The sequence below is a fragment of the Aotus nancymaae genome, unplaced genomic scaffold (assembly GCF_030222135.1).
Source record: "Aotus nancymaae isolate 86718 unplaced genomic scaffold, 86718_ANA_hifiasm-v0.15.2.pri h1tg000029l, whole genome shotgun sequence".
Taxonomy (NCBI): domain Eukaryota; kingdom Metazoa; phylum Chordata; class Mammalia; order Primates; family Aotidae; genus Aotus; species Aotus nancymaae.
In genome coordinates, this window is record NW_026988442.1 from 95,276,449 (window position 1) to 95,301,227 (window position 24,779).

At 47.1% G+C, this 24,779-nt stretch overlaps 2 protein-coding genes across 10 annotated transcripts in view; one reads left to right on the forward strand and one right to left on the reverse strand.

Annotated features, from left to right (window-relative positions):
• Positions 1-2,446, forward strand: part of LOC105704789 (rho guanine nucleotide exchange factor 4) — an 89,470-nt gene extending 87,024 nt beyond the window's left edge. For 4 of the 5 annotated variants that reach the window (XM_064382887.1, XM_064382886.1, XM_064382883.1 and 1 more), the window contains one exon: positions 1-2,446. In XM_064382887.1, coding sequence (XP_064238957.1) covers positions 1-152 — 152 coding nt within the window. In that variant the 3' untranslated portion in view covers positions 153-2,446. The other variant, XM_064382884.1, reaches the window with a different exon arrangement.
• Positions 1,768-24,779, reverse strand: part of FAM168B (family with sequence similarity 168 member B) — a 26,709-nt gene continuing 3,697 nt past the window's right edge. For all 5 annotated transcript variants that reach the window (XM_064382891.1, XM_064382890.1, XM_064382889.1 and 2 more), the window contains 6 exons: positions 17,824-17,904; positions 10,923-11,006; positions 9,350-9,492; positions 9,083-9,260; positions 6,702-6,826; positions 1,768-6,268 (listed from right to left, as the gene is read on the reverse strand). In XM_064382891.1, coding sequence (XP_064238961.1) covers positions 6,714-6,826; positions 9,083-9,260; positions 9,350-9,492; positions 10,923-11,006; positions 17,824-17,893 — 588 coding nt within the window. In that variant the 5' untranslated portion in view covers positions 17,894-17,904 and the 3' untranslated portion in view covers positions 1,768-6,268; positions 6,702-6,713. The remainder of the gene's footprint in view (positions 6,269-6,701; positions 6,827-9,082; positions 9,261-9,349; positions 9,493-10,922; positions 11,007-17,823; positions 17,905-24,779) is intronic.

Sequence of the window (24,779 nt, forward strand, 5' to 3'; positions counted from 1 at the left end):
CCGTCGGCCGGCCCTGCTACCTGACACGCCAGAAGCACCCAGCTCTGCCCAGCAGCCGGCCCCAGCAGCAAGTCCTGGTGTTGGCGGAGCCCAGGCGGAAGCCATCCACCTTCTGGCACAGCATCAGCCGGCTGGCACCCTTCCGCAAGTGAACTGGCGCCTGCCTGATGGGACCTGCCGGGCCTTCCTGCCAGAGGCCCCTGTTTTTCTTCCCCCGGGCCCACTCCGCCTGGCCTTCCTCTGCCTGGAAGTGAGCAGGGCTGGGCTGGGGAGTTGCTTGTGCCACCAGGACATGCCAGGTCTGTACTCCTGTTGTTTTTCCCTGCTCCTGTTGCCATGAAGAGAACGGCAAGGGGACAGACCCGGCACGTCAATGCCCCCTTGCAGCTTGGGCCCCGTCCGCCCTGTGGACCTGTGTCGGGTGTCACTGCTGGAGCGAGAAACTGCAACTCAGCCCAGGCCTGGCTGAGAAGGCACTGCCTGCCCGGGACCCTCTTCTCGTCTCCTCTGGGCAGGACTCGCTGGCCTTCTGCGGCCTGCAATGCCAGGCCACCACGTGCCCCTCTGCCCTCTAGTTCTTCTTCCAAGTCCCCAGCCTGGCCAGTGGTACCAGGCAGCTTGCCACTTGGGAAGGCAGGAACCAGGAATTCCACACCCTTCTTGTGCCCAGAGCCCGCCCTTCGCCTCCCAGCCCCTCTAGACACCCGGCTGCCGGAGACCCTCTTCACTTGTGTGTGTGTGTGTAGTGGACAGGACGAAACAACGCGGTCCGCTGCGCACTCCCCGTCGGGCTGTGTGGCCAGTCTGCCTGTGGCTTTGCGGTGGCTCCAGAACCACCTCATTCCTCGTTTTGTTTGGATTTTGTCATCTTGTTTTTCTACCAGTGGAGAAAAAGAATTGATTCTTGTTAGTGACACAGAAGATTGCCTTACCCTCGTGTGTGTGAGAAGCCATAAGGACTGAATTCTGTGGCTCAGCATGCAGGACTGACCCACAGCCCAGGCGGCGAGTGTGTGGAGAGGGCGCCTCGTCCCGCCAAGGGGCGCCAGGAGCAGAGCCAGGGCCTGGCGAGCTGGCGTGGGGCCCACAGGATTCAGCAGCATGGATGGTCAGTCTTGCACTGTTCCTTCTCCAAGCCAGAAACCACCTTTAATTTCATAAAGAAATTTATGAAAAGTAACTGGCTGTCAGCCAGTTTTGTCGGTGTGTGTGCATTTTCTGTGGGCTGCTAACCATGACTACTCTAGCTAGGCCTTTCCCTAAAAAGGAGGGATGAGTCCAGCAGCCTCTAAAAGCGGGGCAGGGGCTCACCTATGGCAGCTCACGCCCTCTGGGCTTCGGTGGAGACAGGCTAAGGTGGGGTTGGCTGCTGAGGGGAAGGTGGGCAGGGCCAGGCCACGCTGGTGGGGAATACAGGTGGCTCTGCCCTCCCTCGCACTCAACACGCAGAAGCCCACTGCCTCCCTGTGTTTAACTGAAGCTGGCCCACATGAGTTTGGTGGGCGAGTAGCTGGCCATGTTTCCGGGGCTCAGCATGCTTGGTGAAATGAGGAAGAATGTGTCTTCCCAGGAGGAGCACGGGGCTGCTTCCCTCCCTGTCCCACTTTCTTCTTCATCACTGCCAAGGTCACGGGGCTGGAAGCCATGGTGGCCTTCTTCTCAACACCCCTGGCAATCTCCTAACCTGAGAGCAGCCCCAGCACCTCCCAGGCAGGCAATGCTACCTCTAGACAAAACGCACACGGAGAAATCAAGAAAACCACAATATGCAACACAAGTCAATCTTTATTGAAAACTGCAGTATTAATACATAACAATTCTTGTTACAATAAACATGCTTTTGAGATTTTTTAATCTGAGCTCATCTACTCATCAGATTGCATAAAAAATTAAAATAGTATGAACTGACACCTAATTGAACTGGCTCAGGATGGAAATTCCATTCCTTGGCGTGGATATGTAAGTTCAATGCAGAGGTGAGGGATGCCTTTAACACTGGAAGACAATGCTGACTTAGCTTAAAAAAAGTACCAAGAGATGGTGTAAAAAACTGTATTTAAAAATCATTTTAAAAAACAAAAAGGAACCGTTTCTTCTTTAGTCACAATCCATGAGGCTCTCTGGGGCCTCCCGTGTGGCCGGCACAGCAGCCCTGCCAAGGGCACAGGCAGCTGGCCCGACATCGGTCCCAGCCAGTCTAGCCCACTGTCTGCACACGGCCCCACGGCACAGCCTGTCACGCCAGTCCTCGGAGCACACCGTCCTTCTGCAGGCCCAGGGTCCCTACACAGACGCCGCACCTCCTCTGTCTCCCCTTCCCGACTGACTCCCCTTCAGTCCTGCGGACCAAAACAAGGCTATCCCCACAGGCTCTCTATTCTTTAAATACTGGGAAGTAGGAAAAAGAGAGTGACTTTCTGAAACGTGCAGTTTCCTACCCAAAAAGGCCACACACACGCCACTTCTGTTATTCTGTCAGTTGAGCCCCTGGAGCCCCCACGACCTACCAGTAAGAGCGCGTCCTCTGCAGTAGACTCAACAGGCCACCGCCCTTCAGAGAGCCCAGGCAGAGGTAAGACCCACAAATGCAGAGGTGCTACAGGGGAGAAAGATGCATTCTGCCCTCCCCTAAGGCGACCACCCTCTGCTTTAGAGACCCTCTCAGAAAGCACCACAGAGGACCAGATGCTGCTGCCCACCTCAAGCCACACCCCGGCCACCTGCGGCTGCACCCACTGCAGGCCGTGTCCTGCCTGGGCAACGGCCAAACTGCCGAGCTGTGGATGAGGTGAGGGTGGCCCAACTGTTCAGAGTAATACTGTTCTCAAAGGTTCAAAAAGGACAAGCCAAGTCTGGGTCTCTTTTTTAAAGCAGACACCAGTACTTCCGCAGCTGGCACGTGTCGACCTTTCACCACCACTCACTGGCACACTCACAGATACCTTACACACCTTACGAGGCAGAACACCGACAGGTATTAGTACATTGCAAGTTACTGTAATAATGTACTTCCTCTCGTTACTGACGTGTCCCCAAGACACGTGCAAATTATTTCCTAGACTTCGTTCATCACAGCCAGATGACGCCACCAGAAGGAGCGAGGACTGTACGCCCAGCTGGGAAAGGGCAGGACACTCACTGACCAGGCACCCAGTCCAAGGCTCAGGATCAGCCCCACCTCCTGTGAACACATTTGCATAGCACTCAAGAAACAGGTTTCCCAGAACAGCGATGGGTAGGCCTACTAATCACACCAAGAAGAATGTTCTTAACAGACGGCTCCCGAGAGACATAAAAGGTTCTGGAAGTGCCTTCATGCCCATTACCATGACTGGCCCTGACTCTGGCCTTCACAGAGCAGCAAGCTCATGGATCACTGGCTCACACTGAACACTCAGCCCCCGGCACAGACCCAAACAAGACGTCCATAAGCAGAGAAACTGCGGCAGCAACACAGATGATGGAACACACCTCCCAAGCCTCAGGGGAGAAAGTGTCGAACAAACATCTTTGAAGCATCCATCACAACGTCCGTGTTTACAGGAACTAGGTCCTTGGCTCGCCTGTCTCACGGTAATTCAGCTGAAGGACTTCCAAATGAGGAATGTCAAACACACAAAAAGCACATTTCTCAGAATGCTCCACCATACGCTTAGGGACCAATTATGCGGCTTTGTAACAGAATTTTGACCCAAGTTCTATTCCTTAATTAACTTTAATTTTACTAGAAGCGATTGTTGGTAAAATTACAACCTATGGCAGTTTTGTGACTATTCCCTAAGACCTGATTCTTAGGTGGTATCTACCTTTCGTATTTGATAGCTGATATTCTGATAGTTTCAAAGTCAGGAAGATTTCTGCACAGACGTGCAATGCAAACTTATTTCATAAAGTCTCTCAACTCAACTTCTTAAAAGGGAAAAAAGGTTAGATTATAGGGAGGAAAAAAAGTGTTTATGAAGCTGACGTATATGGCATGGGGGGGGGGTAAAAACACCAATTAGGCGCTTGTAAAAACACTCATCCTGTGTGTGCTAAGTCCCGAGCAAGCTGGAAGAGATGCCTGTAACTTCTTCTGACTTCCCACTGAACCCCAAGACTCCAGCCCTTACAGGCGGTTGTGCATGTGTGTATTTCCATTTTTTGTTGTGTGGGGCTTCTTAAAAGCATACACTAAAATCGTGAGATTTTTATCCTAATCTACTAGCACTCAATTGGGAAAAAAGACTTCTCTACTACTTGGTCAGCTGAACCCCTGGAACCTTCAGAACCTATTGATCCTGCCAACCATCCACCAAACAGATGGAATTACCCACAGAGACCTCAAGGGGACACAAAGTGTGTGCCTGCAGTAAACGTCTGCCCCGACACACAGACACTAGGATGGGCTAAGTGCTCATAAAGCAATTTAAGGTACTTATCAGTAAACATTCTATGTTAATAGACATCAGGAATAAAGAATCTGCTGTTTACAATGACCCATGCAAAAATATTCCTAAACTTCTTATAAAATAAGATGTGAAAAAGAAAATTATGAGGAGTACTTACTATAAAAAAATAAGGTTACCAAAGGCTCAGTGGTCAGGTGCCCCCCGCCCCCAAACTGGGGCAGAATGCTAGTGGGCATCCTCACCGGGCACCAGTGAAAGAAAAGGAGCAGAGCCCCTCCCACCAGAGCCCACAGCACTGAAAACAACACCGTGCTGGGAAGAAGATGCGACGTTCTTGCCCACAGGCCTCAAGCCGCCCACCCCCACTCTGACCCTCACTGAGAACAGACACGCACTCTCATCCACACAGGGCAGGCGGGCATACCTGCGGGCGTGGCAGGGGAAGCCTCTTGATTTCTATGTACAAGATCCAGATTCTAAACTCAAATTCCTCTCCCAAAATAAACCCTGCCAGCAAATGCACCCCAGCGCTGCTGGGCCCTCTCTGCTGGCTTTGTGCCAAGTGCCTTCAGCTGCAAGAGAGATGGCAGGACAGGCTCCCAGACAACAGATGCTGGCCTCCCCCTTGCCCCATCTCTAAGCATCCCCTCCAGCTGGCCTCAGTGGACAAGTCACCGCCATCAGGTGGGTGATCCCAGGAGCAGCTACAAGTTTCTAATTTCCAGACACACCCACAGCCCTGCCTTTCTACAAGAAATAGGAGGAATTTTAAATAAAGTTTTGTTCCCTTTTTAATCATTCTTAAATATACCACTTTCTTCATAACATACAGCTGAAACCTCTGCCCTTCTTTGTAGGGGAAAAACAGCAATGCCTACCTGTTTTCAGCTGATTCAAACATTTCTCAGGGAGAAAAAAATGGAATGATTTTCTAAACTAAATAAAGCAGAAGACAAGACCTCCTCCAAGAACAGCTGTTTCTCTCTCACGTTTCTTCCACCCCAGGAAAATAATTTAGTTTTACATAGGACTTTTCCAGTAAAGATATATAAAAACATCATCTCTCTCTGTAAGAGAGTTGTAATGGAAATTTAGATGGCAGAAAAACTGCTTGGCTGACACATAAACCACCCCCTTGCCCCAAACCGTGCTGGCCACACAACTATCATCTTTCACGACGAGCTTTAGGCACGTCCCTGTTCCACTGACCCCACCCAGCCTAAGACCAAAGGGATGCCCACTAAGCGGCTGCAGCCAGGCAGCTGTGGCTTCCCTGTTCTCTCCCAAACCCTGCAACTCCCTCCCGGTACAGTCAGTGCCAAAGAAACAGGTCGCTGAAAACTAAAAAGTCCACATCCCTAACTGGCAACCCACGTCAACCCCAAAAGGTTGAAGAATCATCTAAGATATTTCAGATGCTCTATGAAGAAACTCACTTTAACACTTACAACTTAAGACTCTGCACACATTACAACAGTGCATTAGTGACACAAGTTGTAAAATACGCTTCCGTTCCTTTGGATTCTGCATATGATGGTTCCACATCAGTCACTGCAGGTAGATTGAGCAAGCTTTTTGTGTTTGTTTTTTTTAAACATGCATTCAACTAGATATGATTCAGAATAGGTTAATACTCCCTTTTTATCATTACAGTTAGCTAAAAAATTGCCAGGCAGTCCACGAAACAGAATTTGCTTTAAGACCGACCCACAGAGTCAGCTGGAAACTAACGGCGCTGGGACCTGCTGGGCCGGGATATAGTCGTGTTTAGCTAAGTGTCGAGAGCATTAAGAAGAAAGTCCTGGTTGGAGGCGCGAGGCCTGCAGCACCAGCTGTGGAATCCCCAATGATGTGACTGCACAGCTCCGTCCTCAAACCTGCAAAAAAAAAACCAAAAAACAGTCACACACAGCTCTCTGGCACTGCTACTCCAAAATCTCAAGGAGGGCAAGGTTCACCAGGGTCGGAAAGGGCAGCAACGGGCAAAGCTGCTGGACCTGGTTCCCACCTCCTTCCTAGAGACCCCCGATTACACTGGAGCCCTGTTTCCTGCAGCAGGCAGGTGTGAGGTTAGAGCACATTTCCAGGTAAGGCTCAAGACAGAGAGCGTCAACGGTTGGTATTCAATGGTTCCTTTCTTCTATTCTGTAGTGTCCCAATAAAAGCAAAACATTTAAACGCTGCATTGCCTCTGGATCCAGGGTCAGGCATACTTTCCTCGTTTAGTGCTTAAATACGCGGTAAATTTGCCACTCTCCCACGGAAACGCTCATTCATCAAAGGCTGGCTCGGCCTTCGCTAGTCACTTACACTTGCAGGTGATCACCACTGAGGGGGCACATAGCTGTAAGTGGGTGTTCCTGGGGCCCGGTACGTGGGCACAGTGACCGGGTGAGGGGCGACAGGAGTTGGGGAGTGAGCAGTCAGCAAGGTACCTGGAAGAAAGAGTGGCACATAACATGAGGCCGACCTCCTGCGAGGCTCCACATTGCCTGACACTTACCAGTCACTCAGAGTCCTGGCCTCTTTGCAAGGAGGAAGGTATACGGGAAGAGGGACGGTCTCCACCCAGACACTGTCAGAACTCTGATTAGATAATCTCCCACACCCAAAAGTTGTATCCGCACAGCAAGCTTCCACAGACAGTATGTTTTTGTAAAAGCATTTTGTGTGTCCCCTTCATAAAGCACACCCAATAATTTTTAAATGTCAGATGATAGACATGAGCATGACTCAGCCTTAACAAGGACAGAAATTCTGACACATGCTACAATATAGATGAACTTTGAGGATACAATGCTAAGAGAAATAAGCCGGTCCCTGACAGACAAATGTTGTATGATTCCACTTCGATGAAGTATCTACAGCAGTCAAACTCAGAGACGGAGAGTAAGTAGAATGGGGCTGGTGGTGCCAGGAGTTACGGAGACAGAGAATGGGGAGTTAGCATTAATGAGTACAGGAGTTTCAGATTTGCAGGATACAGAAGTTCTGGAGCTCTGTTTCACAACAATGTGAATATACTTAACACTACTGAACCATACTTAAAAACGGTTAAGATGGGCTGGGCACAGGGGCTCTGGGAGGCTGGGGTGGGTGGACAGCTTAAGCTCAGGAGTTTGAGATGCACCTGGGCTATGAACACAGTGAGATCCCAGCTCTACAAAAAAAGTTTTATAATTAGCCGGGTGTAGTAGCAGGCTTACAGAGGAGGCTAAGGGGGCAGGAATTCCCAAGCCCAGGAATTCCAAACTACAGTGAACTATGATCACACCACTGCATTTAAGCCTGGGCAACACGGCAAGACACTATCTCAAAAAAAAAAAAAAAAAAAAAAGTTAAGATGGTAAAAACAAATAAAAACAAGAGGCTGGGAACAGTGACTCACACCTGCAAGCGTAGCGCTCTGGGAGGCAGAGGCAGGTGAATTACCTGAGGTCAGGAGTCTGAGATCAGCCTGGCCAACATGCTGAAATCCCATCTCTACCAAAAAATACAAAAAAAATTAGCCGGGCATGGCGGCGCCCGCCTGTGGTTCCAGCTACTGGGGAGGCTGAGGTGGGAGAATCACTTGGACCCAGGAGGCAGAGGTTGCAGTGAGCCAAGATCATGCCACTGCACTCCAGCCTGGGCGACAGGGTGAGACCCTGTCTCAAAAAATGTATTAAACATTTAAAAATAAATTTAAAAAAAAGAAGAAATGAGGATTCTAAACTACATGAGCTTCTGAGGTCTTTAAGAGAAATCTGTTTTTCCTACAACTGCAGAAACTCTGCAACTACCTGAGTCCACTTAGGGACCAGCAACACCTCCAACACAGTGGCCTTCACTCCCTGCGCCCACACCCAACCTGGTGCCCGCTGCCCACCAAACCAGCAGTTTCTGTCTATGCCCAGCCTCCTGTTCCTTGACAGGTAAGTACAGGGAAAACCAAATCAGAGTCTAGGTTGAAGCACACATAATATCCTGGAATGCCTTTCTCTCTGGCACAATTTCCTTACGCTGAAGTGAAGTGCAGAAAAACAAGGAGTGGGAACAGTATGTTTTTTGTGTGGGCGTGCCATAAAGGTGGCCATATCCACTCACAGACCAGGAGGTGAGTCCATATGGGTAGTCACCCGATCCCTAGACATGAGATCCAGCGCCCAGGGCTTCTGTGGAGATGTGCTCGCCCTAGCCAGGGGCCTCATCTCTCCATGGTTTATTTTCCTTAGAGGAGGCCTTGGGAAGTCGAGTACGGCAGATAAATGCCAAAGGATTTCTATAGGCAGCTGTTCCTTCTATCAACAGAAGACCAGCTCTCCTAGATGAAAACATCCCCATAAAGACAACCTGACCTGCAAAGACAAGTTCCCCTCAAGGGAAGGAAAGAGGTCCAGCCGCCCCGGTAGACAAAGTGTCCTCCTTCCCCTCAAGTTTTAACGGTCATGGGGTGGGGGGAGTCGGGGGCACATCCCACATTGCCAAATGGTTCGGTTCACCAACAAAGTGAGCCCATCAGATTACAGAGGGCTCCACAAAAGGTCACTCAGGGAAGCAAAGATAATCTGCTGTTTCTTCCCCAAATAATTTTCTGTCCTTCCACCCAACTACAGCCATAAAACCTACAGCCAAGGTCAGAGGAATCGTGAACTCCCCTCCCCCAGCCCTAGGGAACACCATAGGACAGACACCCAGGAACAAGAACTTACCTGCCGACATGGCCATGGTGGTCCCAGCCACCATGCCCATGGTGACCCCGTTGCCTCTAGGAGCGGGGATGGGAGCAGGGTACACTGTGGCCGGCATGCCGTTGGGCTGCACCACTGTGGTGTGGTGGATGACGTGAGGAGGTGCTGCATACAGCGGCTGTGTGTAGTACGTGCCTTGCTGTGGGGAGAAGAGAGACAATTGCTCCAGGGTCCCAGGGCCCAGGTGGTATCAACCCTTCCCCCATGGCAGCGTGCAGCCAGGCATACCTGTGCGTACGGGCTCTGCTGGGGGTAGGCACTTCGCACGGGGTACACGGCAGTCTGGTAGGGGTTCGGGGAGGAGGAGTACGGCGGCACAGCCCCGCTGGTGGGGGAACAGGACACTTTGTAAGGTGTGCCAGGACTGTAACCTGAAACAAACAAGGCAATGGCCTGAGCTCACCCAAGCCGGTCCAGGCACAGGGGAAGGACGCGTGCAGGGAGGAGCCAGGCTGCGAGTCAGCCCCACACAACTCACCAGACCTGCCGCCACTGCCGCCCCCACTCTCTTCCACTAAGATCTGACTTCGTTTCTCACTTTGTGTGCCTGCACGTGTGTGTGGTGCAGGGTGTTGGGGAGGAGGAAAAATACCAAAGGAGAACGTTCTGCAGATGGAACGCTCACACAAGGACAGGACATAAAAACTTTCTTGTTCTGCTGGAATTTAAAATTGGTAGGGCGTTGCTGGAGCTAAATCTGGCATCAAAAGTATATATGCCTTGTTTTTTTTTTTTTTTTTTAAGACAGAGTCTCCTTCTGTCACCAGGAGGGAGTGCAGTGGCTCAATCTCAGCTCACTACGACCTCCACCTCTCGGATTCAAGTGATTCTCCTGCCTCAGCCTCCCAAGTAGGTGGGCCTATAGGTGCGCAACACCATGCCTGGCTGACGTTTGCATTTTTAGTAGAGACGGGGTTTCACTATGTTAGTCAGGATGGTCTCAATCTCTTGACCTCATGAGCCACCCACCTCGGCCTCCCAAAGTGCTGGGATTACAGGCGTGAGCCACCGTGCCCAGCCGCACATACGCCTTTGAATCCCACAATTCCACTTCTAGAAGTCCGCCTTAAAGCAATACACATAGATATATACACACGTCGAAACTTAACTGTATAGTGTTGTTACAGCAAAAGCAAAGGACAAACTTGCCCGACACCAGGGCTGGCTGAGCACACCATACTTGCTTTTCCCCCCACACAAAATGACATGAAAATGATAATAAAGCTCCGCGTGGACGAATAAAGTCCAAAAGGAACCAGCACCAGAGAGGGCAGGCTTCCAGGAGGAAATCCCACTAAATAGCCAATCTCCTCAAGATTCAGACCCAAGCCAATTCCACTCTCAATATTAACAGTGACTTCCAAAATCTAAAAATACTCATCTACACTTACATGGAAAATAATACTTTCTAAAAAAATATATAATCGAAGTGCTAAAGTAGTCTAGAGAAATCAAAAATTATCTCTAAAAACATTAACACAGAAATTCCACCAGTTAGCATGGCAAGAGTCTTCAGCTTCTAACAGGTGATACTATTTGATGAACAGATGCTCTGGCACAGAGTTAACTGTAACAATCTAGTGATTACGGATTTGTCTTGTGGGAGGCCATGAGAAACAGCATATGAAGCTTTAATGCATTAAGAATTAAGCTTTTGTTACACTTATCAACAAGCTAATTTAATGAACTTGAGAAATGGACTCAACCAAGTCCTAATTCTATACCCACCCTTTGCAAAACCCACCCCTTCACCTTTCTCTCCCAGCTGTGTGTACAAAGCATTTTATCACCCAGCACGTACCTGCCTGGAAGGTGGGATTCGCTCCAGGATACACGTTAGGAGAATAGGCAGGAGCTGCTGCTGCATAGCCCATGGGAAAGCCAGCTAAGAAAAAGACAAAACGATCTGACGTCATCAACTGGAGTAGGGACACACGGTCATCAGAGCTCTCGCAAAGCCATCCCTCTTACCTTCTTGCCCAGAACTCCAGACCGACTTAAGGAGCCCCAAGAAGCACTGTGTGTGCCCACCAGTGTGTCTCTAGTTGTTTTCTTCCCTCAGAATTTTGTTTGCTGTTGTTTTTTGAGATGGAGTTTTGCTCTCATCACCCAGGCTGGAGTGCAATGGCGCGTTCTCAGCTCACTGCAACCTCCGCCTCCCAGGTCCAAGCGATTCTCCTGCCTCAGCCTTCCAAGGAGCTGGAATACAGGCTCACGCTACCACACCTGGCTAGTTTTTGTGTTTTTAGTAGAGACGGGGATTCATCATGCTAGCCAGGCTGGTCTCGAACTCCTGACCTCAGGTGATGCGCCCACCTCGGCCTCCCAAAGTGCTGGGATTACAGGCATGAGCCACTACGCCTGACTTTCCCTCAGAATTTTGACAGGTCACAATTATATTTTTTAAACCTACGAGTAAATGCTTACAACTTTCTACAACTGGAAACATTTGGTAGAAACCAAGTTAAAAGTCTACTGTCAAGAACAGTAATACCATCATCATAATGAAAAAAACCACACACACCCCCAAGTTAGAGTCAAGAAATCCCTGACATTTCTGAAAGTTTCATTCTAAACTCTAATCACATCATTACTTAGAAAGCATAACAAGAGAGCTAAGAGTATCTCGTGCTAGGTCCTGTTACCCTCATCTAACCTCACGGCACAAACTCTGGAAGAATCAGAACTCAAGTCTAGCTTGGACTCAAGGGCCTATTTTTGCTGCTAACAGTAAACAGGAAAAGCTATTTAAAGGTCACTGATCTTCACTGAGTTCAGACATTTCCTACATTACATATTTTGACTTAAAAGCTGTTATATTTTGTGGTAAGGAACTGTTTAAAACTTCTAAATTCATTTCAGATTTCTTCATTCTGATTTTTTTTTTCTAAGATAGCATCCTGCTCCGTCACCCAGGCTGGAGTGCGATGGCGAGATCTCAGCTCACTGCAACCTCCGCCTCCTGGGTTGAAGCAATTCTCCTGCGTCAGCCTCCCGAATAGCTGGGACTACAGACGGGTACCACCATGCCCAGCTAATTTTTGTATTTTTAGTAGAGATGGGGTTTTGTCATATTGGCCAGGCTGGTCTCAACGTCCTGATCTCAGGTGATCCGCCCACCTCAGCCTCCCAAAGTGCTGAGATTACAGGCGTGAGCCACCACGTCCTGCCACATTCTGATGTTCTAATCCCCGACTTCTCCAGTGTTGCCAGCTAATATGTTTTCGTATGTCCCCTCCAAAGCTGATGTTGCAATTTAATTGTCATTTTAACAGCACTGAGAGGTGGGACATTTAATAGGTGATACCTTTATCATGAGAGTAGGTTCGTGGTAAAAAGGACAAGTTCTCTTTCCTTTCTCTGACACACTCGCTTGCCCTTCGCCTTCCATCACAAGATAGAGCCCAAAAGTCCTCACTAGATACCATAGCCATATTCTTAGACTTCCCCAACCTCCAAAACCAAGAGCCCAATAAATTTCTGTTCATTATCCAGTCTCATAGTCTGCTAAAGCAGCAGAAAACAAATTAAGACTCCAGTCCTAAACCCAGGCTGTAAGTGTCTTACTCAAGCTTCAGTTTCCTTAGGGAAGGAGCTCTAACTGGGACTGCACACACATGGAAATGGAAAACTCCACCTACAGTCCATACGCAAACAACCTGATTTTTATTAATACAAATGAGGAATCTTACTAAGACTAAACCACGACCACAATGAACTATGTACTAGTAACTCATAACATGAACAAAAGAGCAACATCAAACAAGGCATTTAGTGCTACAGTCAGAATCCTGGACCTCAGCTGTCCAGCAGCAGAGGGGGCCTCAGGCATCTGCCTTTTCAATAAGGCCTTACTCCCCTTATGGCTGACCCTCCTGGTTCGCAGTACAGGAGGCATCACATAATATCTGACGCTGAGGTATTAGAAGGCATTCTTCCTACTCAGGGCACACAGCCAACAGGATGACCCAGGTTTCCTAGCCTTGACTACTGTTCCCACTAGTTGTGAGAAGCTGTAACTCTAGTGCTCACTTCCCTCACCTGTAAATAAAGGTGAAGGAGAAGAGCAGTCTTCAAAAGAAACCGTGTCGAGGGCCGGGCACAGTGGCTCACACCTATAATCCCAGCAGTTTGGGAGGCCGAGGTGGGCAGATCACGAGATCAGGAGATAGAGACCATCCTGGCCGACATGGTGAAACCCCACCTCTACTAAAACACAAAAAATTAGCTGGGCGTGGTGGCATGCACCTGCATTCCCAGCTACTCTGGAGGCTGAGGCAGGGGAACTGCTTGAACTGGGAGGTGGAGGCTACAGTGAGCCGAGATCACGCCACTGCACTCTAGCCTGGCAACAGAGCAAGACTATGTCAAAAAGAAAAGAAAAGAAAGAAACTGCGTTGAGGAGGCCTAGAGAAAGGTGTCTCTTATGGCACTTGGACTAGATTTTTAAGGTGTTATCCCCTAGGACAAATCATGGTGGTAACAGTAACCGAAGCAAAGAACCCGTAAGGTTGAGGTGAAAACAGGGCAGGGGATCGGAGTGGAATTCCAAAAGGAAAATCTTGGCAGGTGGGTTTTAAAGAAAGTTCCCACAAACAGAGTCTACACAAACAGGGCTGTTCACAGCATCATTACCGAAACAGCACTCCCTTCAAACAATCCCCATGCCCATCACAAGGAAACTGGCTCAATCAACCATGGAAGCCCACAAGATGGAGGATGTGCAGCACTACTGCATTAAAGAAAAAGAACAAGGCAAACCTCTGTGGACTGGCACGGAGTGACTCCTAGCAAACAGTAAGCAACAAAGCGAAGTGCGCAACACCACCTGCGTCTCTTTTCCAGAAAGAACCTGCTGCTCAGCCAGGAGAAGTATGTGGGCTGACGGCTTCAGCAGCAGCACCAGGCCGCTGGTGCCTCATGCGGGCCTCCAACTGCTAACCCTTGCTCCAGAGCCCCCGGCGGGCTGGCCGTGGGTTTGGCAAATGTGCCTCACAGTCTGAGGCTCTCCCCAATCCCAATTCTGTTTCCTCCCTGCTGGACTTTTCCTAAGTGGCTGCCCCCAAAAATGTTTGCATTCTTAACTCCATCCCAGTGTCCGCGGTACAGGGAGAAATTAGGATATGCCTTGTTGACCTGGAGGGTACTCGTCAATTCTCAGCATGGGCAAGAGGCCAAGTCTAGGTTCTCCCTGGACAGAAGGCCATGGCTGGAGGACACAAAAACATGGGTTTTGGTGATCTTGAAGGGCTAGTGATAAAACTGGACCTAAGAGGAGCTTCAAAACCAGCTAAAATCTGCTTTAAGACGTATGTCAAATTCTAAAGCTACCCCAGCAGACAGCAAAAAACAAAACTCTGAAATGCAGAGTCTTCCTTACTCCCCTGGTGTGAAGAGACAAAGATCAGAGTACCGATCCACAAGAGGGATGGACTCTGCAGAGGATGCCAGGCTGATAAAAACCCTTACTCCAAGATAAGGGCAAACAAAGGGAGACCGAGCCTTGCCAAAACTGAAACGCAACTAACCCCAGCTCCGAAGTGAATTAAGAAGGCCATTCAGCACGCTACCCTGCCAGCAAAGAAGACATCATCAGTAAGACTACCCTCATTTCTAATACACTTTGTGGGACAGTCCATGAAAAACACCAGGCATGCCAAGACAGGACCACATGTCAGAAAAACAAAAGAACATTTGGACAATAAAAACTGATGCACAGGTGATCCAGAGACTGCGGTCAGCAGTTTTTAAAATAACTCAGTAGTATGCTGGAAAAAACAGAAGATGGAGAAAATACATAAAAAGACTTGATTCAATACATGAATTATAGCAAATTAGAGCAGAATTAGCAGGAGGAGTGAAATGGAAGCAGATCAGTAAAAACTGTTTTAAAGCTCATGTAGAAAAAAACAGAAACTATAAAACAGGGTGCAAGAGACAGGAAGGACAGACTGACATGGTCTAATACAGTTACAGATGGAGTTCCAGGAGAGGAGAGAAAGGGGAAAAAACAGTATTTGAAGAGCTACTGCTATTGCTGGAAGAAATCAACTCAGAGTCAAGAAGTTCTCTGAACAGCAAGGTAAATACAAAGAAAATCACATCTAGTTGCATCATGGTAAAAGCAAAGATATTTTTAAAGTAGCAGGGTGCACAGGGGTTGGGGGAAAGGTAGAGAAGAAACTCAATTTAAAAGAGGCAAAAATGATTCTGGGCTGGGCACAGTGGCTCATGCCTGTAATCTAGCACTTTGGGAGGCTAAGGTGGGATGATCACTCGAGTACAGGAGTTTTAGATATCAGCCTGGGCAACATAATAAGACCCGATCTCTACAAAAATTAAAATTAAAAAATTACCCCAGCTACAAGGTAGTACACACAGGTAGTCCCAGCTACTTGGGAGGCTGAGGCAGGAGGACCCCTTGAGTCCAAGGAGTTGGGGTTGCGGTGAGCTGTGATTACACCACGGCACTGCAGCCCGAGTGACAAAGGAAGACACCCTGTCTCAAAAAATAAAATTATTTTGACAGAAACCAGATGACAAATACAATTTTATCTTTAAAGTGCTGAGAGAAAGTAATGTGACCTTATTTGGGAAAATAATCTTCACAGATGTGATAAAGTGAAGGGTCTCGGGATGAGGTCATTCTGGAATCCCGGACTGCCCAGGTAGGCTGGAAATCCATTGACAAGAGTTCTTAGAACACACAGGGCCAGACACAGCGGCTCACGCCTGTAATCTCAACACTCTGGGAGGCCAAGGTGGGCAGATCACCTGAGGTCAGGAGTTTGGGACAAGCCTGGTCAACATGGTGAAACCCCATCACTACTAAAAATATAAAAATTAGCTGGGTGTGGTGGCGCATGGCTGTAATTCCAGTACTTTGGGTGGCAGAGGCAGGCAGATCACAAGGTCAGGAGTTCAAGACCAGCCTGACCAACACGGTAAAACCCTATCTCTACTAAAAATACAAAAATTAGCTGGGCGTGGTGGCACGTGCCTATAATCCCAGCTACTCAGGATGCTGAGGAAAGAGAATCGCTTGAAACCGGGAGGCAGAGGCTGCAGTGAGCCGAGATCGTGCCACTGCAGTCCAGCCTGGGCCACAGAGCAAGACTCTGTCTCAAAAAAAAAAAAAATTAGCCAGGTGTGGGGGCATATGCCTGTAATCCCAGGTACGCGGGAGGCTGAGGCAGGATAATCACTTCAACTAGGGAGATGGAGGTTGCAGTGAGCCAAGATTGCGCCACTACACTCCAGACTGGTGACAGAGTGAGACTTTATCTCAAAACAAACAAACAAAAAACACACAGGAGAGGATGTGACCATGTAAGCAGAAATGGGAGTAATACAACCACAGAGCCACATGCTAAATATTGCAGACGGCCACCAGAAACTAGAAGAGGGAAGGAGTGGATTTTCCTCTGGAGCCTGCACTGGGAGCACAGACCCCTGAGACCCATCTCTACTGCCTTAGCCCACCAAGTTTGTGGTTACTTGTCATAGCAGCCAGAAAAAACAGATACACTTGGCAAAAGAATGCCTCAAAATGAAAGCAGTGTTAGGTGCTCCAGGAGTAATGAAGACTGGATACTATTTTTATGTTAATTCTCAACTTCCGAACCCCTTGGAGAGTATAAGTAACACAAGCTAGAGCCCCAAACATCCCTGAATGCTGACTAAGTCAGAGTAGAGATCTCCCCTTTCTCAGAGCGCAAGCATACAAACTTCCTTACGGGGCCAGTGGATGACTAGACTGTTCAGTTTGCCCCTTTGCTGGCAGAATCACCGTCCAGAGGGACGAGAATGACTGATAAGAAGTCTCACTGCCATTCTCCATCGCAAGGTCCTAAGACTCACTTACTCTCCCCATGTGGGCTGCTAAAATCCACAAATAGCACATGTCCCCAGGGAAAGGCACGTCGTTAGTTCAAAGGCCAAATGAGCTGGGTTTAACTTTGCCTTCCCATTTGACCTCAGGTATTCCTCTAACCTCCTGTACTGTATTTCATTTTCTGAGAGTCTTGTAGCAACAAAGTTTTAGGGTCATCTCTTCTATCATATTATCAAAACCCAAAATGAAATTGTAACATTACAAATAACTACTCCTGTACAAAGTCACCAAAGGGAACGACCATGTTCTATTTTTGACCAACCAGCTCCCATTCCCCCAATATACACTTCGTTGCAACTGTCACTTGCAGCCCATATCTGCCTAGCTGACTCCAATAGAGGGATGTGGATCAGGCCTAAGTCAATCGGCAGACTCTCCTTAGTTGGCCCAGGGATGGACACGGAGTTTAATCAGAACCAACCCCAGGGCTGGTTTGAATAGGTAACAGTCCCACCAGGCTTTCCTAAAGGGTGGAGATAAAGAGGCTCTTAGTGAGCAGATGTTAGGAGGGGCCTGAACTTCAGAGACTACAAGGAGAAGGAGCAGAGCCTGTGACCAACACTGAATCAATACTGAGGAAGTGAAGCTGCGGCCAGAGGCAGAGAAACTAGATCCGGGTCCCAACTGCTAGAGTCACCAGATCAAGTTTTGACCAAATCCAGTCCTATCATTTGATTTTTTACTTCCATATATATTTTTTTCTTGTCTAAGCTACTCTGAGTTGCGTTTGTCAACAGAGAGCATTCTTAGTGACATGAACATATACCAACTATTCAAAGTTCAAGAATGAAAACAAAATTTTACTTACCTGGATAACCAATTCCTTTGGCATTTGCATAGGGAACCCCAGAAGATCCCGGACTATAAACAGGATTCATGATTTCAAAAACTAAAAGAAAAAAAAAAGGGGATTTAGCCAAGCACTTTTGTTCTCAGATTTTTCTCCAGTACCAGTCCCAGACGAGCCGGCAGCTAGAGTCCTTTCTCTAGGCTGCTATAAAACAATGCATTTCATGCTGTCCCAACCAGCAGAGAAAAGAAAAGGGGTGCTCAACCAGGACGTTATAAACTTTCCTTCACAGTTCTCTTCAGTCCATCAGAAGCCAAGAGGGAAAACTGTTAGCTATATTCTCACTAAAAACAAGGGGAAGGGCCAGCTACAGAGGCTCAGGCCTACAATCCCAGCACTGTGGGAGGCCAAGGTGGGCAGATCACCTGAAGTCTGGAATTTGAGACCAGCCTGGCCAACATGGTGAAACCCCGTCTCTACTAAAAATACAAAAATTAGCCAGGTGTGGTGGCGCGCAGTTATTCGGGAGGCTGAGGCAGGAGAATCACTTGAGTCCAGGAGGCAATGGCTGCAGTGAGCTGAGCTCGTGCCATTGCACTCCAACCTCCCACTGCACTCCAACCTGGGCAACATAGCGAGACTCTGTCTCAAAAGAAGCAGCAAAAGAAAACAAGTAACCAAAATGCTCTTCTAACAGAGAGGGATAGTTAAGTTAACCAAGATATATCCAGAGCATGAAATACCATGCAGCTGCTTTTCAAACAATGTTTAAAAACAATTAATAAAAGTTAAGTGAAAGAAGAGTAGGGTATTACATTGCATCCTGCATTACACAGTATGATCCCAAATTCACACCTATGTGTACAGGGATGTGCATCCCAGCACAAACAGAAAAAAGTCTCAAAGGAAATATATAAAAACATGAACAGTGAGTGACTCTAGATGGGAGTGGATTTCATGTTCCTTTTGCAGTTTCCTATATTTCTTTTTTTTTTCTTTTTGAGACAGAATCTCACTCTGTCCCCAGACTGGAGTGCAGTGGTGCAATCTTGGCTCACTGCAACCTTCACTTTTCGGGTTCAAGTGATTCTCCTGCCACAGCCTCTCGAGTAGGTGGGACTACAGGTGCGCGCCGCCACATCCAGCTTATTTTTGTATTTTCAGGAGAGACAAGGTTTCATCTTGTTGGCCAGGATGGTCTTGATCTCTTCACCTTGTGATCCGCTCTCCTCAGCCTCCCAAAAAGTGCTGGGACTGTATTTATTCCCCGCCCCAACACAAGACAGGATCTTGGTCTGCTGCCCAGGCTGGAGTGCAGTGGCACAATCTCAGCTCACTGCAGCCTTGACCTCCAAGGATCAAGTGATTACCCTACCTCAGCCTCCCTACTAGCTGAGACTACAGGTGTGGTGCTACCATACCTGGCTAAGTTTTGTTTTGTTGTTTTGGTTTTTTTTTTGAGACAGAGTTTTCCTCTTGTTGCCAAGGCTGGAGTGCAATGGCGTGATCTCAGCTCACTGCAACCTCCACCTCCCAGGTTCAAGGGATTCTCCTGCCTTAGCCTCCTGAGTAGCTGGGATTACGGGCTCCCGCCACGACGCCTGGACAATTTTTTTGTATTTTTAGTAGAGATGGGTTTCACCATGTTGGTCAGGCTGGTCTCGAATTCCTGACCTCTGGTGATCCGCTCGCCTTGGCCTCCCAAAGTGCTGGTGAGCCACTGTGCCCAGCCTTTTTTTTTTTTTTTTTTTTCCTTAAATAGAGACGAGGTTCCAATCATGTTGCCCAGGCTGCTTTCAAACTCCTGGGCTCAAGAGATCCACCCACCTCAGCTTCCTGAGTAGATGGAACTACAAGTGTGTGCCACCATGCCACTTCAGTTTCCTGTGTTTTTTTAAAAACTTGTTAAATTTTTTTTTCCCTAAAAAAGACAAACTGGTTACAGCCCAGCAATTCTATTAACCCATTCGATGTTTTATCATTCATAAATCTTTCTCCTGGAAATTCAAGAACTTGTACAGCCACAACCAGGACTCTACCTCGTCCTCAAAAGTATTGTGAGGAATTGATTTCCATTCAATTCTCTAGTAAGCACCTCTGAATTTTATCACTGAGTGCATTCTTTACATTCATTCATTCATTCATTCGACAGGGTCTCACTCTGTCACTCACAGCTCACTGCAGACTTGATCACCCAAGCTCAAGTGATCTTCCCGCCTCAGCCTCCAGAGTAGCCAGGACAGTCTTGCTACATTGCTCAGGCTGGTCTTGAACTCCTGAGTTCAAGTGATCCTCCCACCTCAGCCTCCTAAAATGCAGTGTGTATCATTCACTGATGTATGTGGTTGAAGATTGAGGTGATCTTTAAGATTAAAAAGAGCATGTGTGGGGGCAGGGGTAAATGGGAACTCTCTGTACCTCCTGCTCAGTTTTGCTGTGAATCTAAAACTGTTCTTTAAAAAAGTCTATTTTTAGGCTGAGTACAGTGGCTCATGCCTGTATTCCCAGCACTTTGGAAGGCCAAAGTGGGAGGATCGCTTGAAGTCAGGAGTTCAAGCTCAGCCTGGGCAATATAGCAAGCTTCCAAGTAACAAAACACAAAATGTACGTTTTATGTCTGCCTTCCCCACACCGCCATTTAGAATGTAGCCAAAGCAAGCAGGGAACATGCACTTGGTTCTACTGAAAGGCAGCTGTCTCCAGCACCAATAACAACATCTGTGTACAACATAGGTACAACTACCTACTGGCTTTCTAAAAAACAAATGCCTTTCAGAACACTCCATGTGTACAAATCCATTACAAAGACAAAACACAAAAAGAAACCACTTCAAATTTTCAGCTCATCTGACTCATGTAGAATATTCACAACCAGGCAATCCTGTACTAAGAAGAAAATAATAGGTCACATCCTTAGCCTCGGTAACAGGAAGTTATGGATTAAATTGAGAATAAACTGGTAACATTAGTAACTAAAACATTCATTACCTGAACAACTGTCGAATGTTTTTAAACTTCTAAACAAAAGCCAAATGCCAAATTTGCCACGCCCTTCACAACTACAGCTAAGTGACAGGTCTTCATGACCGCGTCCCCCTCTCTCTGTGCTGTCCCTACAGCAGCCACCTGCCAAAAGCGCTGAGCACCTGAAAAATGAGGCCAGTGTGAGATTTGATCTTTTAGCTTTATTTAACTTCAATATAAGCAGTCACATGTGGCTAGGGGTTACCATACCGGACAATGCAGGAGAATCAACTGTGTGTTTTACTCTATAGTTTAGGAATAAACAAACTGGCACTAGCCAATCCCTATTCCCCTGTACCTTAACCCACGCTTGGTGGGTCTGCAACAGAGAAATTGAGGTCTGCAACTATTTCATCTACTTCTCTGGTTCAACTATCATCTCTCAAGAAGCAAATCATTTCCTAAATGTTATTTCTTTGTTCTGTGCCAGGAGCTAATTTTTGTTTTCTTAATTGAATTCCAGTTAAGCAAAGCACTATGCAAAGGCCACAGAGAAAACAAAAGGGCAGGTTACAATCTCTTCTGAGTTTGACAATCTAGAAAAGCGCTGTCCAACAGAACTGTGTGAAAAGATGGAAACAAGCCCTGGCAATATGGCAAGACCCTATGTCTACAAAAAGTAAAAAGATTAGCTGGATGTGGGGGTACACACCTGGGGTCCCAGCTACTTGAGAAGGCCCCTTGAGTCCAGGAGGTCAAGGCTGCAGCGACCTACAACTGTATCACTGCAGTCCAGCCTACACAACAAAGCAAGACACTGTTTCAAAAAAAAAAAAAAGATGAAAATGTATGTCTGTACTGTCCAAATGTGGTAAGTGCATTTTTAGTTTAATTAAACAGTCCCATGTAGGTGACAGCTATTGTACTGAACAGTGCAGACATAAAAATAAGACCAAAAGTATGAATACTTTTTGATACAAAGCAACAGTGTTAAGAGCCAAAAGAGAATAAAGTGTTCTGACGGTTGAGAGAGGAGAGCAAAAATTCTGTGGGGGAGGGAAGAAATGGTCAGGAAAAACTTGATTAAAGGGCAGCATTAGGCCAGGCACAGTAGTTCACGCCTATAATCCCAGAACTTTGGGAGGCAGAGATGGACGGGTCACTTGAGGTCAGGAATTGGCGAGTAGCCTGGCCCACATGGTAAAACCCCATCTCTACTAAAAATACAACAAAAATTCGCCAGGCATGGTGGCAGGCACCTGTAATGTAATCTCAGCTACTCAGGAGGCTGAGGCAGGAGAATCACTTGAACCTGGGAGGCACAGGTTGCAGTGAGCCAAGATCACGCCACTGCACTCCAGCCTGGGCAACAGAGCAAGACTCCGTCTCAATAATAATAATAATAATAATAATAATTAAAGAGAAGCATTTCCAATAAACAATGGATAGGATCATATGAGCCACAGACATGAGAAAAAGCAAGATGTATTTTAGGAATACTGGGCAACGGAGTTTGTTGGAAGCTTAGGCTGTATGGACAGAATCAGTAACAGAGACACAGCTTAGGTTACAACCACCAGGTGGCGACTCTTAGATGTGGGCTGAGAGCAGACGTCCTCTGGTAGTCAATGAAGCTCCTGAAAAGCACAGGTCAAGAGTCACCTCATGACTCCACACTGCCACTCCTAGGCATAGACCCAAGAAAAGTGAAAACACATGTTACACCTAAAGGTGGACATGAACATTTATAACGGCATTATTCATAACAGTCAGAAACTGCAAACTCAAATGAAGTACTCAGGATGTTAGGAGGCTCTCTCTCCGTCCATGACCTGATTTATAGCCTAGACCACTAATAGTAAAACTCTACTCGGCTGGTTGCAGGGCTCACGTCTGTAATCCCACTACTTTAGGAGGCCGAGGAAGGCCGATTGCTTGAGACCAAGAGTTCAAGACCAGCCTGGGCAACATGGTGAAACCCTGTCTCTACTAGAAATACAAAAATTAGCTGGGTGTGGTGGTTCACGCCTGTAATCCCAGCTACTCTGGAGGCTGAGGCATGAGAATCACTTGAACCTGGGAGGTAAAGACTGCAGTGAGCTGAAATTGCACCACTGCACTCCAGCCTGGGGTGACAGAGCAAGACACTGTCCAAAAAAAAAAAATAAAATAAAATGGAACCTGTACATCTAACGTCCAATTTACAAGAAAGACAGCAGGAGGGAATGTGCTGAATGACACCATGAAGCAATCAGACAAACCCCAAATGTGGGACATTCCAGAGGACAAATGACCCAGTTTCTTCAGTAAGTCAATGGTGGCTGGGGGAAGGGAAGGCAGAGGGAGAGGAGGAAGGCTAGACAGCTCTAAATTAAAACAGATTTAGACATAAAGGCAACAGATGAATTTTGTTTGGACTCTGATTTACACTGAAAAAACTGTAAACAGAGTTTAAGGATATCTGGGACACAACTGAGTAAGAGCTGGGTGTCAGCTAGAATGAAACAATTATGCTTAAACCTCATAACAGTTAAGATGCTGGGTATAAAGCTGAGCACTGTATTGCTGTATTTTCAATTTTGCATAATGAAAAACTAAAGAAAAAACACACTATCATCATTCTACCTAAAATTTTAGAGCCACTGCTCTCCCTGCAACCACCAACTTCCTAGTCTGATTTGGTGTGGACCAGGAAACCCCATCCCAAGGCTGGATCTAGAGCGTACCACTTTTTTAAAGTTTCCCATTTGAAATGACTCAACTGTCAGAATTCCTATGGGTGGCATGACACCTGCATTAGAATAGACAAATGTCAGATTACTTTTAAAAAGATGACAGCAAAAATTCCTAACCTGAAAATCAAATAATAATCAGAAGAAACGTCTATCTTTAAAATGAAAGACCCAGCCAGGTGTGGTGGCTCACGCCTGTAATTCCAGCACTTTGGGAGGCTGAGGCAGTGGATCACAAGGTGGTGAATCACGAGGTCAGGAGTTCGAGACCAGCCTGGCCAATATGGTGAAACCCCATCTCTACTAAAAATACAAAAATTAGCTGGGCGTGGTGGCGTGCACCTGTAGTCCCTACTAACTGCAGTCAGCGTAACTGTAGTCAGCTACTCGGAAGGCTGAAGCAGGAGAATCCCCTGAACCTGGGAGGTGGAGGTTTCAATGAGCTGAGATTGTGCCACTGCACTCCAGCCTGGGCGACAGAGTAAGACTCTGTCTCAAACAAAAAGAAAAAAGAAAGACCCATCCCTGTACTATTTTTCCCTAGTTTGAAAACGCACCATCTCTAAGCAAAGTTCCCACACAGAACATTATGAAATGCTACAATACGAGGCCTTCACAATTTTATATCAACAAACCTAATTTCGAGATTTAAATTCACTCTCAGAAACACCAATATACAAGATATAATACTCAGAAAAATCAACACTGGAAAATCTCAGTAACGTCTCACATCAACAAGAGCTTGCAGACCAGGCATGGCGGCAAGTGCCTGTCACGCCAGTGCTTTGGGAGGCTGAGGCAGGAGGGTTGCTTGAACCCAGTTTTCCACTGTGCAAACTGAAAATGCAGCAATACAGTGCACAGCCTTATACCCAGCATCTTGATGTAAGGATTATTAACATTTGGTTGCATTTGCCCTTTTGTAGAAATATTTTAAATTACAGACGTGTCATTTTCAACTTTTTATACCTCAGTACATCTCTACAAAATTATGCATTTATACATAATCACTGTACTATTATTATCAGGCTTAAACACGATTGTTTCAACCCAGCTGACGCCCAGCTCGTATTCAGTCGTGTCCCACATATCTTTAAACTCTGCTTACAGTTTTTTCAGTGTAAATCAGAGTCAAAACAAAATCCATCTATTGCCTTTATGTCTAAATCTATTTTAATCTAGAACAATCTAGCCTTCCTCCTTTCTCTCCCCCTTTTTCCAACCTGGGCAATACAGTGAGACTCCCATCTCTACAAAAAAATGTTAAAATATATATAT